Source organism: Gymnoscopelus braueri (genome assembly GCF_963280865.1).
Source record: "Gymnoscopelus braueri genome assembly, chromosome: 11".
NCBI lineage: Eukaryota > Metazoa > Chordata > Actinopteri > Myctophiformes > Myctophidae > Gymnoscopelus > Gymnoscopelus braueri.
The window spans coordinates 24689303-24709902 of NC_137613.1; the positions used below are offsets into that span (position 1 = coordinate 24689303).

At 42.0% G+C, this 20600-nt stretch overlaps 1 protein-coding gene across 1 annotated transcript in view; it reads right to left on the bottom strand.

Moving 5' to 3' along the window:
• The window catches only part of kcnk9 (potassium channel, subfamily K, member 9), a gene marked incomplete at both ends in the record, with an annotated part of 81059 nt that extends 62623 nt beyond the window's left edge, over positions 1 to 18436 (bottom strand). The window contains one exon of the mRNA XM_080442320.1: positions 17821 to 18436. Within this exon, the coding sequence (XP_080298446.1) occupies positions 17821 to 18436 (616 nt within the window). The remainder of the gene's footprint in view (positions 1 to 17820) is intronic.
• Positions 18437 to 20600: the final 2164 nt, after the last annotated feature.

Genomic DNA, 20600 nt, shown 5'->3' on the forward strand with positions numbered 1-20600 from the left:
ATCCATACCATCAACAAAATGGCAAGAAGACCTAGTTTTATCACCCCTGATGCCAACTTCTGGACCCAAATATGCAAAGAATATCTATTCTATGACTAACAATGCATATGTACAACCTTATTCAGTATCCACAGATTTCACTGCACTGGACAAAAACCTATATAAACACACACACACACACACACACACACACACACACACACACACACACACACACACACACACATATATCTTTGGCCAGTGCAGTGAAATCTGTGGACACTGAATGAGTTGTAGATTTGCATTGTTTTTGTCATTTTTTGCATATTTACTCCGCTACAATTATTTGAAAACTTTAGTTACTTTGTAGATAATGGCAGATAATGCTATAGTGAGAGAAACTTAAGGGAGGATTTTAAAAAAAGAAAAAGAGAGGAATAAAAGTTTGGCGTGGGAGTGATTTAGTGAAGTTCTTAATCCTGCCGACGACAGGGTTAAGAACGAACGCACGCACACACGCACGCACACACGCACACAGAGAATATACAGAAATGGTACCATTTTATAATAAGCATAGGTTGAAAATGGGTGAAGTGGTCCTCACTTGAACCCTATAGCATCCATTCTGGGGGGAACATTAGCCCAAAAATAGCAGATCTACGCAGATGAACTATGGTCTGTTTTTGGTGCAGAGATTTGGTGTAAGGTACATTGGGAGAAAAAGCACTCCAAGTACTGAGGTCCAGTTTACCAAGTCTACAGGGTTTTAACCCATTAAGACCTAAGGCCGATTCAACAAATGCCTTCTAAATCAATAGTTTTCTATTGATTTAGAAGTTGTGTCCTTGACGCAACTTTTTTGTGTCAAGGACCCCCAAATTGATATACGTATATATGGCCGCAGACCCCCATCTGAACATGTTTTGTGCCAAGGACCCCCAGAAGAGAAGACTTGTGTTAAAGTTTTCCAAACATTTTCGATATTTTTCAAAAATGTAAAAAAATTGCAGAAGCTCGCAGCGCAGCACGAAGTGACACGCTGTGAGCTTGTATATCTGCTATTTGTGTGAACCACTGTTCTAAACCAATGTCTAAATCCTACGAGTTTTCTGAAAAACGTACGTTGCTATATATATATATATATATATATATATATAGCTAAAATCTAAAATGACGCGGATGCTTTCATGGCTTTAAAAGTCCAGTATTTGAGTAAATGTACTTAGTTGCTTCCCACTACGGCAGTGGTTTTCAACCTTTTTCATGCCAGGGACCCCTAAATTGATACACATTTGGCCGCGGACCACCATCTGAAAATGTTTTGTGCCAGGGACCCACAAGAAGCAAAGATTTGAGTTAATGTTCTCTTTGAAAAATTAATATATTCAAAGATTTGCACACATTTTCAAGATTTTTTTCAAAAATAGCAGATCTACAAGCTCATAGCGCGGCACTCGGTGCCGCGCTATGAGCTTGTAGATCTGCTATTTTTGAATAGCCAAAGCTAAGTGGTTAAAATGATTCTGAGGCTATGTTCGCTAATTTAGCTGGGGACCCCCTGGTGGCCCCCCAAGGACCACTGGTGGTCCCCGGACCACTGGTTGAAAACCACTGCACTACGGGAAAACAGTCAACTGGGCTTGCGATGCAGTGCGACTGCAACGGGCAACAACGCAAAGCACTCTCTATGAAAGCCATTAACGGCTCACCTGTTCAAGATGCAGAGATGGAGCCCATAATGTGTCTGAAATTACCTCTTTCTCCACTAAAACGCCGCCTGCATGCAATTTTGCAACCGGGAATAGGACCTCACAAATTATAGACATCATGGCGGGGTTTTTTTATGACACGTAATTCACTGTTTGAATAACGTTACCGTCAGGCAGAAACCTTGTATCTCCTTTTTTATGTTTATTTTTTTTACATTTGAATTAATGTACTGCTTCGATGTACCCTACTTAATCGAACAAGAGTGTCGCACAGAATTTGCTAAATTAAGAAATATATGTATAATAAACACGCCACACCGTGAGATGAGAGATCTGCTATTTTTGCTATTAGAATAAATAAATAAAGTGAAAGTGATCTGTGTGGGTTTTATAAATATTTTAACCAATTAAAAGTATTAACAGAAGCTTGTGACTAAATAATAACAACGTTGCACCCATTGCAACACAGGTTGTTGTTTTTTTGTTTAGTTTTTTCATTTCTTAGTAAAAAAAAAAAAAAAAGGCAGAAAAGTAGCAGTTTTGGACAATGGACATACAAGGTTTCCAGTGACAATAAGCAATATGAATAAATATGAATTATGTGCAGAAATTGCTGCATTCCTATTGTTGGCCCCTTATTATTAAACATGGAATGCACCAAACCCAAACCAAACCACAACCTGGCATTACATCACCCCAGAAATTGCGTAGTTATTTCTTGATCAATACTCCATTAGACAAAATGGAGTGAAATAATGGTTATGGTAAATATTATACCTCAAAATTCCATATATTCCATTCCATTATTAATTCCATATATGTGAGTGTGTGTATGTATATATATACATGTATGTATGTATGTATATATATATATGTATATGTATATGTGTATATATATATATATATATATATATATATATATATATATATATAGAGATGCATGGATGGGCTTTTTCCGCGTGCACACGTTCATTATCCATCCGTCATCCAACCGCATTAATTATACCTTCCTATTTATAGATCTGCACCGACCGCACTGCAGGGATGCACATGGGATTCTATATGGATACGTACTTGTATAAGATAGATAGACACCTTTATTATCCCGTGGGGGAAAATCAGTCGCCCAGAGGCGGCACAGCAGTTAAGGTTACAAAGTTACAGGTAAAGAGTGAGAAAAAGAAAAAGTACTGTTGTGTACGGCAAAACAAGGCAGAAGGAAAAAAACAAGAAGCATCAACAATACAGAGCAACGGTAAACAGAGGTAAAAACAAATAAAGTATCCATTACAGTCAGTGCTTCATAAGTGTCTCACTGTATCTCGTCAAAAAAACACAAATTATAATAATTATCAGTGCCATGCCAATCAAAAAAGTGTCCATTTGGTCAGTGCAAAAAGCATCAGAAGGGAAAGCGCTCACAGCGAAAACAGCACAAAGAACCCCACCCCAGGAATGTCATTATAGAGGTCAGAGTCTTTGAAAAAAACTATTTATTCCAGGTTAAGTTATAGTTGTCCTGGTCAAGAGACCATTGTGTGTCTCATTGTAGATCTTCAAAGCAACCGGCACAAGGACTTTCCAAGTCTCTCTTTCTAGTCTCTCTATAAACAATGTCACTCACCACAGTCGCGATCACCGATGTAGTGACTGTATACATCCATATCCATGGTATCGGCAAACCCTCCGCCTTCCATCACTTTCTCACATCGCACCTCGAGACATATCCAGTCGTCGGCAGGGCTAAGAACTTCACTAAATCACTCCCATGCCAAACTTTTATTCCTCCCTTTGTTTTAAATCTTCCCGTAAGTCGGCAACTGCGGCTAAAACCGTGATCCACGGATCTCTAATACATATATATATATGTGCACAGAAATGAAAACTCATTACTTGGGAGTCATAAATAACCCGTTCATATAACATCAAGGGATGAGCAAACTATTTGGTTAGATGGGCTTTGTGGGCTAAATGTATTGACGTTTAATGAAAAGGGCTTGTGGATGGAAACGTACAATATGATGTTTGAAAACTGCCACCCCATGTGGCCCCCAGGGGGCCACGTTACCAGATTACATGTTTTCATAGATTTCGTAGACATCGACTTGTTTGACATGCATTATCTTTTCTAAAATATGTTGGACTCGTGCTAATGTGTATTTTCAGACGGTTAACCCTTTATTTAAACCCTCAATATAGTCAACTTGACCGTTGGCTCTGTACTTGGTCTGCTCTTTTTCCCTCTACACCAACTCTCCGAAAATAGCAGATCTACAAGCTCAGAGCGCGAGGCGTTGTGAGCTATTTTCGGCTAATGTTACCCATCACACAAACATTTGTGTTGTTGAAGACCCATGGCCTAAAGAACAAACACATTGAAAGCTGAGATAGTCTCTCCTCCACTCTTATCCATCCCAGGCTATACTGAAGTGGGCGGAGGTTAGATGAGACCTGGGGTTTAGATGTTGTAAGTAACCTCACTAGCTTATTTTGGGAGGTCTGCCAGTAATGTTAATCTGGCAGGAACAGTAGTAGTAGTAGTAGTACATTTTGATTACCGGACTTTTACTTGTAACAGATTGTTTCTACATTGCAGTATTGATATTTCTACTTAAGTAAAGAAAATGTGTACTTTTTCCACCACTGTGCATATATCAGGCATAACTCTAACCCTAACCCCTGTAACACCTAATGCCGGGTATGGACATGAAACTTATGGATCGCAGCCAGTTGAAGAATTAATTCTAGACAGCTCCCCGTCAATACGAGCCAGTGTTGTGTTGACTAAAATCCATGAAAACATTACAAAGGTCTCATCAGATGTTGCGCCCTTAGCAGAGAACAGATTTGTTGTATACAACCGAGCTTGTACTGCCGAGAGCAGTGATGCTAGGGAAATGCTTTGTCTGAAGTGCACCGTTTTGCACGCGTAAAAAGCATTGAAATGCAATATGCCCTCTTGTTGGCAAACAGTAAATCGCTCCTCGTTTAGAAACGGCAGCTGAAGGCGCTGTGATTTTCTGTTATTGTGGGGAAAGCTTTCGATGAAAAGAGCCGTTCGACAAGCTCACAGCGTGTCGCAACACAATACGCATGCTGGGGTTTAAGAGGTTAAAAGACGTACGTTTTTGCCTCTTGTCGGCTGTCACCATGCAGTACATGATGCTATACTGACTATGATCTTGACAGAGATTGCTTGGTAGATGTGGTCGTGACAGAAATTGTTTAGTGCGTGCGTGTCTGTACTGTATGTGTGCGTGTGTGTAGGCGCGTGCGCGTGTGTGTACTCGTAATACTATACTTGTATAGTAGAATTTGACAAATGGACAATGTGAGAACCATTTTCCTGGTCCTTTAAAAGGGAAGCTCGTAAGGACTTGTTTTGTGGTTAAAGATATTTAGAGTTAGACTTGGGTTTGAGCCAGGGTAGTCACTGCTCATTTTGGGTATTCTCTCTCCCTTTCACCCCCCCAACTCCCAGCCCCCACACACACACACACACACACACTCACACTCACACTCACACACACTCACTCACTCACTCACTCACTCACTCACTCACTCACTCACTCACAATTTCTTATGTTTTTATCCTGATAAATTGTTGTCAAGTGAAATTCAATAATTTAATATGACACCCATGCTTGATTTTTCAGTGTCACATTCTTCAGGAAAGAGTAGATTAGAACTTGACGGTAGAAGCAACATTGTCAATTAACTGGGTTGTGTCAATCGGTGTAATAAAACATTAACCTCTATTGCAGTGTAATAAATGTCGACATCATTTTCAAAGATTATTTCAAAAACTGAGGTTTTCTCAGCCCAACCTGGGCGGTGAATGTAACAAAAAACGCCCAAAAATACATCTGGAAGTAATGCCAATAAAATAATTTTTCATTTCATAATTAAAAATAAAGTAACATTTTCTTTGACAACACTTTCATGCACTTCAAGTGGATAAGAAATTCAACATACAACCTTGAAGCTATCAGTAACCATGGTTTTAATGAGGGAAAGATTTTTTGGGGGGCACTTCAAACCAGGTGCCAGTATAAAAAACATGAAAAATTTAATCAGAATGTTGCCACAGGTGTCTTGTGACAGAAAAGCACATCAAAGACAAAAAGGGCCTATTTTATCTCTCTAAAATAACTGAGGCCGTGATTAAACTAACAACATACCAAGTTGCAGTATGCGTGCTGCAAGTGGCTCGTGTTTTGACCACATGTTACAGGAAGTACTTAGATCAGACTCAACATGGGGTCCGGGACCCCTAGGGGCCCCCCAGAGTTACTACGCGGGGGGGGGGGATCTTTGTGTGATAAGATCTTTACATTAGCTAGCCACTTAGAACCCTAGCATCTGTATTGGAGGGTTGGTGTACATGGAGAAAAGAGCAGACCAGGTACAGAGCCAACAGTCAACTAAGTATTGAGGGTTTAAGAGGTTACATGACTGAACATGGATTCAGTCCCCCCCCCTCCCGAGAATAGGGACGCTAAGGGTGGCTGTACACAGCGTCACCATGGTGACTGGGCTGCCCCCCCCCCCCCCCCCCACACACACACACACACACACACACACACACACACACACATACTCACGACAGCTGGTCTGACATGTGCTAACAGTATCTCACTCTCTGTCTCCCGTTTCAGGAGGACCCTCCGGTGAGATTTTGTCTTGTTAATTTTCTTCATTATGTTTCAAGTAGTTGTTCTCAAACGTTTTTATTGTGTATTCGAAGACCTCTATCTGAAAATATTTTGTGCCAGGGTCCCACATAAGAGAATTTGTGTGACGCGTTGTGAGCTTCCATGGGATCGGCTATTTTCACTATTTCAAAGGTTTTAATTTTTTTGGATTCTAATAATGAAAAAATAAACGTTTTGGACATACAAGGTTTCCACCCAACAGTGACTATATATATATACATATATTTTTTTATACTGTGTTGTTGTGTCTAGAAGCCTCTTTGCTTCAGTGACTATGTGGACTTGTAGTCTTTCTTCCTGTAGGCGGTAGTAGGGGTGTGTGTCCTTTGAGACACACACCTGTACATGTTGTAGTGTTGTTGTGAGAGAGCAGTGAGTCACCAGTTAGCTTTTGCACACGGACACGGGTCAGTTAGGTCGCTTCGGGGACACTCTCGGGGTCATCTATTTTTGTTTGCACTTTGGGTAACAAGCACATGTACAGTGTTTCCAGTTCTTGGATCAGAGTTTTAACCACTTTAAACCCTATTCCTAGTGCAGTGGTTCTCAACCTGTGGGTCGGGACCCCCCAGGGGGGTTATTCTGAAGTAATTTCCTAGTACTGTAGCTGTTGTCTGTCTGTCTGTCTTGTCTCACCTACCCTGGGATTATTGTGCATTTGAGTCACCTGTGTCCTGTTAGCCCCAGCCAATGATTGAGTTTCCTGCACTATCTGTACCGAGTAGACCTCTGCACCTACTGCAAATATAAACAGAGCTGCTACCTTTAAACACATTTTAAATCTGAGGCTTTTTTTTTTTTCAATTTAAATAGTTTTGAGAGTGATGCTGCTAAATGTCCCAAAAGGTACTGCAAAAGATTGCAGCTGTTTGTTACAAAAAGCTTTATACCCTGTAAGTGTATATAACATGTATATAACGACGCAATGTGACATAGCTCTGTTTAAAACAATGCTGTACCCTCCAACTGTACATACTTTCCCCATTTTCTTAAATTGTTTTTATTATATTTTGCTTTGACAATGTAAATGTATGTTTTCTCATGCCAATAAAGCTCCTTTGAATTGAATTTAATTGAATGTCTTTGGGTTTCACCTGTGTCTAGTTAGTTCCCATATGTGAGTTTATTTCTGTGGTATATTTGTCTGTTTCTTATTTCTCTGTTTGCTCTTGGTTTTGCCACTACCCTGTATGTTATGAGGACTAGAGAATAAAGAACATTGTTTGAACTTTGAGTTGGAGAGTCCGACACAAGTTTTCCTTTATTTGGTTGCAGGTCCAAATCCTGACACTGGGGTTCCCCAGGTCTCCGTACTAGATCCTCTAGCTATTTCCCTCAACAACAAATCTCTATTCCGAATAGAGCTGATCTACAAGCTCACAACGCTTTGCTTTGTGACTCGTTGTGAGCTTGTAGATCGGCTATTTTCGCTAAATGTTCACGTCTGAATGGGGTTCAAGCAACTGCTAAACGTTGCTGATCAGTATAGGATATGATGAGTGAGATAAACAACTCAAGGAGAATGTTAGTTATTTTTAAAACGCATGTCTATGATATACGGTTAAACTCGCTCTGTTGTTGTTCTCTGGTTTGATTTCTGAGCAGCAAAAGGAAGTGTTGATACAAACGAAAAATGAGAGACAGAAGTGGCAAGATGAGTTTTGTTTGGAAATGGACAGAGCAGTAATTGAAACGTATTAGTAATACTGATGACTCAAGTCCTTCTCCGCTACGGTTTTGAGGTCTTGATTAAATTCCGCCTTCTCCCAACGTTTTTTAAGAAAGATTCAGGTACCTTCTACTCATTGTTTGAACACAGATTCTAGGAATTGGCCAGACGCGGACTGTTACGCTGTCAGTGTTTTTAAGATGTGAACTTAATTCAGCTCTCAGGGTAGAAGAGGAAATATTCTTCTGTGAAGTAGACGTTGTGGCATTAGAAGCGTGAGGCCTGCATGAGGCCTTAATGTCAGTATTTTAGGTATTTGGCAAAACGTAGAAAAGTAGACACATTAGAGTTTGCTAGTGTGGTATATTGAAATAGCATAGCTCTAGAGATACCTGAGATGAACACACACAAGTACCCATATTGTAATGCACTCACATTACAATATAACCATGCATACTACTATTGAAGGCCTAATAGACATAGTCCATTGATTACTGTGGTCAACCGTATACTAGTTGGCCTAGTAAGACATTCCCGATTAGTTACAGAAACTTTAAACCCTTTCATAGGAGATAAAGGCACGTTCTGTAGGAGGTCCAGATGTCCAGTTTCCAGGGGTCATTTGACCTTAGCTGACCTCTATATTGTCTTAACCAACTCATGTACAATGGACTTACACACACACCAAACAACTCAATTTAGCACATACACATTTGCACACATTTTCAGCACTTGTAACACACACCTACAGTTCGTGCACACTGAAGTACATCCATACATGCCCACACACACACACACATATATAGGATACACACTGTTAGACATCTGGATCTCAACACACACACACCTCGTGCACAAGCTTCGAAAACAGTGTGCATGTACACACACACTGAGTATAAATATCCACTCTGAGTTCACTTCTGTCTCTTGGTTCCTGAAAGCTGCCATGTCCTGTCCTATGTAACCATGTAAGTCATTCTTTCTCTTCTCTCCTTAATAACATCAACTGAGGAGAAGGAATGCCTGGACTCTTTCATTCTCCTTAAACAAGGGCAAATAGTCCCACAGATTAATGCACTTTACCACAAATGGCGAGCCAGCTAGGAGTCAAACCTAGAATTTTCTGCTTTTTTTTTTTTATCAGTGGTGTCTTTGGTTGAATATCAACACAAAATCTCATTTCTGTCGGGTGGTGGAAACCTCATTATGTCCAAAACTGTTACTTTTCAGGATTCAAATTCAAAAACGTAGCAGATTGACAAGCTCAAAACGCTTTTTCTGCCTTTAGTGATAGTATAGATAGACAGGAAATGTGGAGAGAGAGAGACGGGGAGTGACATGCAGCAAAGTTCGTCGGGATCAGGACTCGAACTCGCATTGCAGCCTAGGTGTCCGGACTGCAAGGCCAGCGGTCAGGGCCGTTAATGTATGTTTTGTAATAAGCTAAATCACCAAAGTAACTGGTAAGTAAAATGTTCAAATTGTGGAGTAAAAGAAAGTACAATATTTCCCTCAGAGATGTGGAGTAGTAAGTATTGACACATACAATGACATAAGTATTGTAGCTACGATCTGGTACCCCCAAATGTAGCTCAAACACGGGAAAATATTCATTCTACTACTCTACCACCATAATGTGGAATGCCCACCCATTAATAGACATGAATCACTGGTTTCTTTCAAAACTATAACCTGAAAAAGCATCTGTCAGAAAAGTAGAGATATATATATGTTACAGTATGATTGGAGAACCAGTACGATTGAAGAAAGCGCGCTCGTTTTTACCACCCACCCAGCACTAGAGGGAGCCACAAGCCAGGCTTGTGCACAAACATATATGGCCACACACACACACACACACAGTCACACACACAGTCACACACACACACACACACACACACACACACACGCGCACACACACGCGCACACGCGCTCATGCTTTTTTTGGTTTATTGAAAGCAGGACTGTTTAGATACTTTTATTGTGTTCTGGCTTTTGTTTTACTTTCTCCCTGACACACACACACACACACACACACACACACACACACACACACAGTGATCCATGAAAAGAACTATTCTGTCCCTATCGGTTTACAAATCAAACGGCGCTGAGTCGACTAGTGGAGCGTCGGCCGGTCACCGCGGGCACTCGCGCCTGGAGGCGCGAGGGCGCGCTTCCTCGGCCTCAAGCTCCACTAAGTCGGCGCGCCGTGCGTGTGAACGCGTGTTCAGCGTTCCCCTCATAGATATTATGGTTCCCCTAGCGTAGCTTCCTGGTTGCTATGTGGGGGGGAACAACAAAAGACAGGTCTCCGTCGGCGCATCAAAGCCCCGCCTCTCCGCGCTCTCCTTCTCCTCCTCCTCGGAGGAGGAGAAGGAGAGAAGGAGAGGACGGGACGGGTTATTACGCGAGGAGGAGGAGGAGGAGGAGGCTCCTCTTCCTCGCGAGCCTCGCGTAATAACCCCCCGCCTCGCAGCGCCGTCCTCCTCCTCCTCCTCGCGAGCCTCGCTAATAAACCCTGTCTCGAAAAGCCCTGCCTCGCCCCGAAGGAGCCCCGTGCCTAAAAACGAGCGCTCTGTCTTCAATCGTACTGGTTCTCCAAACGTACTGTGACATATATATTAAATCTCCTTGTAAATATTGCTATTTGTTGATGACATGTATTCATTTGTTAACATTCTATGCTCTGTTGATGAATTGAATGCATAGGACCACGATGGAAACAAGTCCCCAGGACTGTTTAGCCTAAGTGTTTTACTGTTTAAATTATTTACATTTTTGACAATCAATCAAATCCCTGAGCAAATGTACATAGTAACTTTCCGCCACTGGTTGAGCACAGGACTCCCTCTTTCTTTGGTGTGGCGCCCAGGTGGCGCCTAAAACCTAACCTTTAACTTCACAAACACTATGCCTAACCCTAACCCTAACCTCACAGAAACTATGCCTAAACCTAACACTAACCCTAACCTCACAAACACAATGCCTAAACTTAAAGGAGAATTCCGCCCGTTCCATCTCTGAGGGAACACCGGGAAAAGACAAGAGTCCGGGGTTGAGTACAGTGTGTTCCCCTTCACAGAATGACATTGGTGTGTGATTTGGTGCAAGATGATGTAAGGGTCTGGGGAGAGGTCCCGCTGCGCTGCTTGTCGATGGAGATGGTGTTAATCCTTGGTAGTGGCCGGTGGCCATGTGTGTGTGTGGGGGGGGTTGGAACTCCACCACCTCCTCCCACGGTTGACACTATAGAGCCAAGAGGGGGAAAGTAACATTACTGTAAAGTACATTTACTCAAGTACCGTGGGCTACTTAAGTAAAATTTTGAGGTAGCCTTACTTTACGTAATTTTTCAATACTTTATACTACTACGACGCCACTACATCTCAGAGGCAAATATTGTACTTTTTACTCCACTACAATTATTTGACAGCTTCAGTTGCAAGATGCTTTTAGATTACATTACAACAAAAAATAATACAATAAGAACAAACACATTTTGAAATAAGACTGTGAATTGTGACATTCTGAGTACTTTTACGATTGATCCTGTAACTATAGTTGGATACCGATACTTTTGTACTTTCACTCAAGCAAAATCTTGAATACAGGACCTTTTACTAACAAAGTATTTCTACATTGTGGTATTACATTACAGTAAAGCAACAAATCTGAGTACTTCTTCCACCACTGATAGAGCCAACCCTGCCGGCAAAGCTGGATGACAGTGCTGCTCTCAGAGCCATGATGCACCATGACGCGTGCCAACCCTGACTCTGAACTCACAGTAACCTCTGAAAGATCAAACAGGAGAAATGTCTGCCTTTTTGCCTGCACTCGTCATCTTCCATATCCACACATGACTGATTAAAGAGCAGTGTGCTGATGATGAGTCACAACATATTAGCGTCATAGCGTGTAAGGTAACTTTGTCAGTAAAATTATTAAAGAAGTTAAGAAGTTGTTTTGATTACATCATTGGTATGTTTTCATAATAATCATTCCGCTTATGTATTTATTTGTTTTCTGTTTACAACTTATCTAAACATGACACTTGCCAAACACGTGCCAAAATGACATACTGTAGGCATCAACAATGTACCGAAAATGTATTTATTTATGTACTATACCATTATGTTAATGTAGACCGTTTCTGACTATTGTTGCATTCCAAAATGTGATCGGCACCAGGACCCTGGCAGCTGGCACAATGATTTTATAGCAGTGCTTTCCTGATTTGTTCCAAACTGCATTCCAGGAAAGGCCAAATCTGGTACTGAAAGTTTGAGAAACTGAAAGTTCGAGAAAAAGGGCTCAACCAATAGGCTCGACTCACAGACGCCCGGAGGTAGTTCATGATGTAGAGACGTATAAGGTGCCGTGTCCAAAGAGAATGCCTTTTGAGCTGGCAGCGTCAGTCTGCCATTCATTTCTATCATAAAGACGCGCTGGTGCGCTCCTCTTCCCAGCACAGAGCATCGCATTTCAGCACTCCCGTCCTGTGGACACAGTGCCTAAAGCAGTGCTTTCCAAACTGGGGGTCCCCAAATTATTATTTTTTGGGGGGGGGGTCCCCAGATGATTAGATTAATGTGCAACATTGTTTTCTCACTCAACAATGAACAAACCAACATACAGTATAAGTGTATACAGGGTATATGCACATTTCTAAAGTTACAATCTAATGAATTTTAAGACTTTTTTAAGACCAAATTGGCCGAATTGTTAAATAGTTCATAAAAAAGAGACAAACATTGATTGTTTTGGGCGGTTGCAGCCTGAAAGGTTTGGGAACCCTTGGCCTAAAGCAGATCTACAAGCTCACAACGCGTCGCTTCACGCCACATTGTGATATTTACTATTTTCACTATACTGCTTTTACTGCTTATGCTATTCATGGCAATTATTAGTTTTTCTCATTTTATTTATGAAATACTTTTGAAAAATGTTGGAATTGTTTTAATTGATGAAAGGTTGTGATTTCTTTGTTTAAACTTTTAAACAATCTTTTGAAATAATGGAAGTAGGGTGTCCCTGACAACGCATGTTACTTTCACTGAAATGTTCCATCTGTCCTCTAGATATGAGCTCAATGGAGGTGTTGCCAATAAAATAGATTTTACACATTGTGACTTTAAAGCACTGCTCTCTATCTATTTGAAAAAAATACATTTTATACTGTCTGGATATCTGCCATACCAAGGAATGGGTCAGGAAATGCAGTGGCAGATGTTTACTGCCATTCCCCTTGATATATCGCTTAATTTAATTTAATGGTGTCTCTTTTATGCCCATAATTTGGAGATCCCTGATGTCATCATTATATTCCCATGTGATGGCATGCCCCCTTTTGTGAAGTTATCGATTTGTTTGCGCATGATTCCATATTTGGGTGTAGCTGCTTTGGGAACTCCTTATATGGTTCTGGCTGAGTCATAGTGACATGAGCGTGACGATGCCACCGTTGGTTGTGTGTTTGTGTTTTTGATTGTTTCCATGTTCTCTTTCTGCTATTAGTAGGTATATACAGTAGGACGCAGGGATATAGAGCACCGAAGTCTGACGTAATGTATGCATTCTAACCTGAGTCATGGTCCCCCCCCCCCATTCTGAATTCCCATAGATGTGGCATATAAGAACTGTGTTCCAAAAATAAACAAATTGACCTGGGCCCTGTACATTATGTGATTGGGTCGAGTGCATTATGAGATTCAACTGCGCTCGCTGCATTATAGGGTCGCATCTGAAACCACATACTAACGTACAACATATTACACAGTGGGCTATTTTCAGCCTACTATTTAAATAGCAGTGGTGTAAAGTAACTAAGTACATTTACTCAAGTACTGTACTTAAGTACAATTTTGAGGTATATTTACTTTACTAGATTATTAAAAAAATGATGTACTTTTACTTCTACTCCACTACATCTCAGAGGCAAATATTGTACTTTTACTCCACTACAATTATTTGAAAACCTTAGTTACTAGTTACTTTGCAGATATAAATCATTATATTATAAAACATGAATTAACCACTTTAGCCCTATTTTATACATAGGCTATTTGAAAATAGCCGATCTACAAGCGCACAACGTGTCGCATCGCGACGCGTTGTAAGCTTGTAGATCTGCTATTTTCAAACATTTTTGTACTTTTACTTTTGGTACTTTAAGTATATTTTGATGCCAATACTTTTGTACTTTTACTCTAGTAAAATCTTTAACACGGGCCTTTTACTAGAGTATTTTTACATTATGGTATTGCTACTTTTACTTAAGTAAAAAGAGTACTTTTTACATGCTAAATAGTATGTTAGTATGTGATTTTGGACGCAGCAGGCCCCGTCCGAAATCGCATACCAACATACTATTTAGTATGCCAAATACTACGCCCCCTAGGCCTGATGCATTATGGGATTTACCTGGGCCTGGTGCATTATGGGTATCCCCTGGCCCCATAGCACACATTAATCTGGTCCACTCAGTCACATCTCCATTTCTCTCATCCAGCACTACATCTAGTTGAATTTGCTGTTTGGTGTATAGGCCTATTTAGCCTATAATTCTATTTTATTTATTGGTTTTCATTTTCCCAATCCTATTTATTCATATATTCAAACTCAGTTCATAAGATTGTTGTTCCAGTTTAATCAATTTCAACCTGGCATCCCCACTTTGGACATGTCATTATGAAAAAATGTCCCACGTTTACTTCCACCCAGAAATTATAATAATAAAAAAAGAATATCAGCTATTTTCACTATTTTTGTGGTGTTTTTTTTCCCTTCATTTCTTTCTCCTTTTTTAAAGCATTGGTCCTCAAGGGGTTCTTAAGGGGGTACCCACAGGTTGAGAACCACTGATATATACACACACCACTGTATAAACTGGCAGACACACTCCATAAGATCCTCTTGTTTTATTTCTTGGATTATTTGCTAATTAAATTCCCTGACTTGGGTCTATTCTGTGTCTCACTCTTATTGTTATACTGCCTCTGAGAGGCTGGTTGTAAACACTGCTAATTACTGGACCATCTTCCAGGGACTTTTACCTCATTTAACTAATTAAGTCCATGTCAATAAAAAAGGGATTGTCATTCCTATAAATCGGTGGTTCTCACTTTTTTTAATTTCTAGGAACCCAAGTTTGGTATGCATTAGGCCACGGACACGCCTTAACTCTGAGTGTACAAATGGAACCAAATGGTTTGGTTCCATTTGTACACTCTCAGAGTTACAGACCTGTAAGGATCCATTTGGTTCCATTTGCACACTATCAGAGTTATAGACCGGTAAAGGTCCATACGGTTCCTTTATTTTATCAATAATGTAAGCTGCGGACACCTGGAACCCACTCTAGGACCCCTGGGCGATCCCCAAACCCCAATTTGAGAACCACTGTTTTAAATGTACCATGTTCACCAAACGTATCCCTTTAACTCATCAAACACCCTCTGCATTGTATGAGAACACTGATAGAGTATACAAAAGGGATTGTTTTCTTTACAGGAGACATTTATATTACATGTTTACTGCTCTAATCCCATCCCAGACAGAAACAATGGAGTCACCTTCATTAGTCTTTGCAGCATGTCTTTTAAAAGTACATTTGAGGACATGCCTAGTGCTTGATTCTCCCTTTAGCTAAAAGTACTCCACCTGAATAATAAAAATAGACTTGGGCCCTATCTGACTTCCTTAATGGCGAAGGCGCATCTCTACTAGTCTGTGACCTCTAAAAGGTGAAATGAATATTGAATATGCTCCCATCTAAGCTCATTTGAGTCTAAGAAGTCTAACCGGGGACACGTTTTAAATAACACAGTGCTGTGTGCATAATCTGCTGAACCGACGTGGTGGTGGGACCTTATTTTGGCAACACCCCCTGTGATGCTTTCTCTAACTCACAGCGGTTGGCTTCCTATGACACAGTAACGACTTTAGCAGCGGTGACTTATTACAAAGAAATGGAATCGAATCCCTATAAATCCCATTTGGACTTTCCAACCTGTCATAAAGAGTAAGATAGATCTGGAAGGGCCTTGTCAACGCGGTTGCCAGGCCCGAACGCTGATTAAGCTTAACTTTATATACTTCATTGTCATATGTATAGGCTATAAGAGGCGATCGTTTGCCTGATCTACACAAGGAGTGTAGATCAGTTATATTAGCCAAAAGTATAGACTACAAGCGACGCATTGGTATAGCTTGGAGATCAGTTAATGTTTAGCCAGTGGTTCTCAAACTGGGGGTCGGGACCCCCAGGAGGGGGATTTTGGGGGGCTCCCCAGATGAAAATTTAAGGACTTTTAAGACCTTTCTAATACCTAAAAAAAGACCATTAGTGCATCAAAAGTAATCAACAAACTATACTATAAAAACTGGTTCAACATTGGCCAAATTGTCAAATAATATAAGAAGAGGCAAACAATGTATATAGCTGATCTACAAGCTCACAACGCAAGGCGTTATGAGCCTATAGATCTGCTATTTTCACAATATTTATCTGTGGAACGGAGTCGAACAAAATGTAATGCCTCATTCGAAGTGCTCATCAGGGTGGTGGGTTCCCAGTCCACGGCCTGAAAAGGTTGAGAACCACTGGTTTAGGAGCATTAGAGGAGCTGTCCTTTCACCGCCACACAGAGCAGCTGAGCTCAGAGGAGCTGTCCTTTCAGCACCACACAGAACAGCATCAGAGGAGCTGTCCTTTCAGCACCACACAGAACACCCAGCAGCACAAACTGACGGGGCTTTGGATTGGCTCCTGATTCCGTGGTTAAAATAGCATCCTACTGTATTCATTAAGTTAAATGAATAAAAATTAAAATCTTATCTAAAAAATGTTTTTTTAAATGAAAACGAGTATGAAGGTCCACGCATTATAGGCCCACAGTTAGTAAAAAACTGCATGTTTATTCTAGTCTCTTAATACATCCTTTTCTTTTATCTAGAAAAAAAAAGCTCGAGTTCCAGTTAAGGCTTTGTCGTTGTGACTCTATATGTCACTCTTCTCTGCGTTAGCCTGATGATGCAATAATGTCAAAGTTGAAAGATAGTGTATTGTATGGGGGGGAGGGGGGCGGGAGACACGAAAGCAAACCCCCCAAAAAGTCATCGTTACATAGTCAATTACACGTAATTGTAGGCCCTGTTTTTTTTTTTTAAAGGGTAAAGGCTGTTGTCAGCTCTACATGGTGCACAGTAAAATATCCAAGGCTGTACAAATGTAACCAATCATTTGGTTACATTTGCACACTCTCGGAGTTACGAGTGGATAAGTCAACACTGGAAATGTTTACTGTGCAGCGGCAACATTACGTGGTCTTTGAAATCACAATTACATAGCCTATATAATCTTATTGATCCACTCGAGGATTAATTCATATCGATCCTGTGCGAGACTATGACCCACGGGTCTAAACACAGAGTCAACACTTCCCTGTGATGATCAGATCGTGCCTTGGAAAGCATTTCCAGTGGGTGTGAACTGAACGGCAACATGTTGCTTGACAACTTTATCTTGTCTTGTCAGCACATACAGTAACGGCATATCTGATCTCATTGTGTTGTGATTTGTCTTGGATGTTGTATATCTCAGGACATGTTAGATCCTACCTCATTTTCACTGTTATAACAGTTTTTTATGGTCCTGAAAGTAGAAATGCACCCACAGAAACCGTGCGTAATCGTGTTACACAATTAGACTTGATTGAGGGAACAAACAAAGTAAGATACTCACCTATGGTGGTGATGACCGTGATCGCAAAGTAAAAGGACCCCGCGAACTTCCACTGCACCCCGGCCCTGTGGGGCTCGGCCTCCATGATGATGGTCTCCAGCTTGCGGTAATCCTCCTCGCTGATGTTGTACTTCCCCTGGAGACGCTTCTCCTCCGCCTCCAGCTGCTCCTTCTCGCGCATCTCGAAGTCGGACTCCAGGGCGTCGAAGACGGCGGCGCCGACCAGCAGGTAGGTGAACGTGCAGACGATCAGGGACAGCGTCCGCACGTTCTGCCGCTTCATGGCCACGAGGAAGCGGTGAGTGAGGGGCTCATGTCCCCCCGGAGGATGATCCCCCGGCAAGGCGCGGCAGCAGCAGCCGGGGATCAAGCGTTGGCAGCGTCTGGAAGAAAGAGTGGATGATGGTGATGGACAGACCGGTGCGTGCCGCCGGTGGTGGAGGTTGTGGTGGTTGTGGTGGTGGTGGTCCTTGTAATAACAGGCCCCCAGATCCTGCTCCTGATTCGCGGAGAGACACAAGAGGCTGCTCGATCGCCGGGACCAGGAGCCCTGGAGCCGAGAGACCCTGCGCAACACGTGCCCAATAAACCAGGTCCTCCCGGTGCGCAGTGCCATCAACAAGCGGCTACAACCAGTTGCTTTCGTTTTTTCTCCTTCCCGTCTTCAGATGAGCAACTAACACAGTTTAAACAATCACATCCCGTCGTGACTTTCTTTTAAATATTTGATTGATGCCGTTGCTCTCAATAAGGTTTGCGATGCAGACCACGAAAAGTATAGGTGAGAGAGAGAGAGAGAAAGAGTCGGACCGAGCAGCATTCAGCAGGTCCCCAAGTTTCAGCAAAACACCAACCTGTTCATCGCATCGTTTCCAGGCTATATTTAGAAAGCCCCTCGTCCCCCAAAAACACCCAAAATCAATGTTCTGTCCGCGGAACCCCGGAGGCTCCCTCACGAACCACAGACCATCCTGGTCAGCAATGTGCTGAGTCGTGGCTCCAGACCCGGAGGGACGCAGAGAGAGGAGCAGACAGGGGGGGGAAATGTCACGCGAGTTTCGGACAGCCTGGATCTTCATAAAACAATATTTCATAACTTAAGTCCCATCGTGTCCGATGATGATGATGATGATGATGACTCCCGGGTCCGGGTCACCTCGCCATGCTTTGCATTAAAGAAGAAAATATATCCCCAAGAAGAAGACAAAACCATAACAGACGACAACAGGTTCCATGCAGCGCAGGACTTTTCCCCTGTAAGCTATACATAGGCTACAGTATGTCTGCTTGCGCTGAGGTGGTGGTGGTCCTTGGCATTTGTTTTGTGCGCCGTTGGGTCCAGCTTGATTCGCGCAGAGACAGTGTAGATAGATAGATAGAGAGATAGATAGATAAATAGAAGAACAGTTTGACAGAGGAGTTCATAAAACAAGCCCGAGCATCATTTCTGAGCAGCAGCCACACCAGGCTGCATTGGCACACACACGCCTCGCTGCGCACCACCACCAGCACCACCACTCCAACCTGATGCCTCTCTCTCTCTCTCTCTCTCTCTCTGCTGCCAATCAGCTGGGGGGGTTGATTTGTGGAAAACGACGTGTTTCCCCCTCGTCGCGCGTGGGACCCTCTCACATTAACCCCGCATTTCATGGAACGGTGGTGGTTAACAAGTCACTCGTAAGACTCCGCCGGTGTCAGATTCAAACAGGTTCCCTCAGTTCGTTCTACAAGTTCTCTCCTCCTTTAACGAGTGTCACGATTCACCCGAGATGGCTCTGTACTGTCGCTTGTGTCTATTTTCTAGCCATTGCCTATTCTTGGAAGCACTCACTGATCGTCCCTGCAGGGTAATAGTGACCGCATGACGCGCCCCCCACCCCCCCCCCCCCCCCCTCACACAATGCTGACCACTCCCACTCATTATGAATTGGAGGAGTTTACTCAACAATCACATGGTCAACATTACTTATCATTCGAGAATCCGCTGACAATAATAATAAATGAAAGTGAATGCTTTGCTGCTGCACATTGCAGGCGGATCTGGTGGCGCTGTCCAGGGTGCTGAAAGCTATGGACGCGCGGGTCGCGCGCACACACACACACGCACGCACACGCAGGCACACACGCCCCCCCCCCCCCCCCCCCCCACATACACACACACTCTCTAATGTTCATTTTAAACAAGTTAAATAGAATAGGCAACATAGCATTGTCGTTTGCAGCGACTTGACTATGCAGTATAGCAGCTGAGATTAGCAGCTTTTCAGGATAAAATCATGATTCTTTCTTTTTTTTTGCAAACCCTTAAATCCATATCGTCTCGTCAGTATTTTGCGTTTTAGCGCACTGTAGCTGATTTAGTCAGATCTGAAAATATCTTTAATTCAATTAGTGAAGCATAAAGCTACTGTAGCTATTCTGATCTGTGAGGAAAACCTGGACAGAGATTTGGACATTGACTTGTGGTCTTACAGGTTAGGCTACTCCTAAACTACATGTGTTAGTGTTTTGCATTCTGAACCAGAAAATGTTTATACTTTATATCACCACACCTACTCCCAGTTCCAACAGGTTGGCCTTGATACAGTTCCTGGCTGTTTTCGTGAGATCATTTCTCATATTTGTATTCACATTTATTTTTTGCTTTAGCTTTTTTAGATCTGAAAGAAGATTGAGCGTGTTTACAGGATCTCACACAACTGTCCAGTGTGAATAAGTGAGGCCCTATATATGGTTGCTGTCTGCTCCTTCAAAAACCACTTGCTGTAAGAGCAGCTATT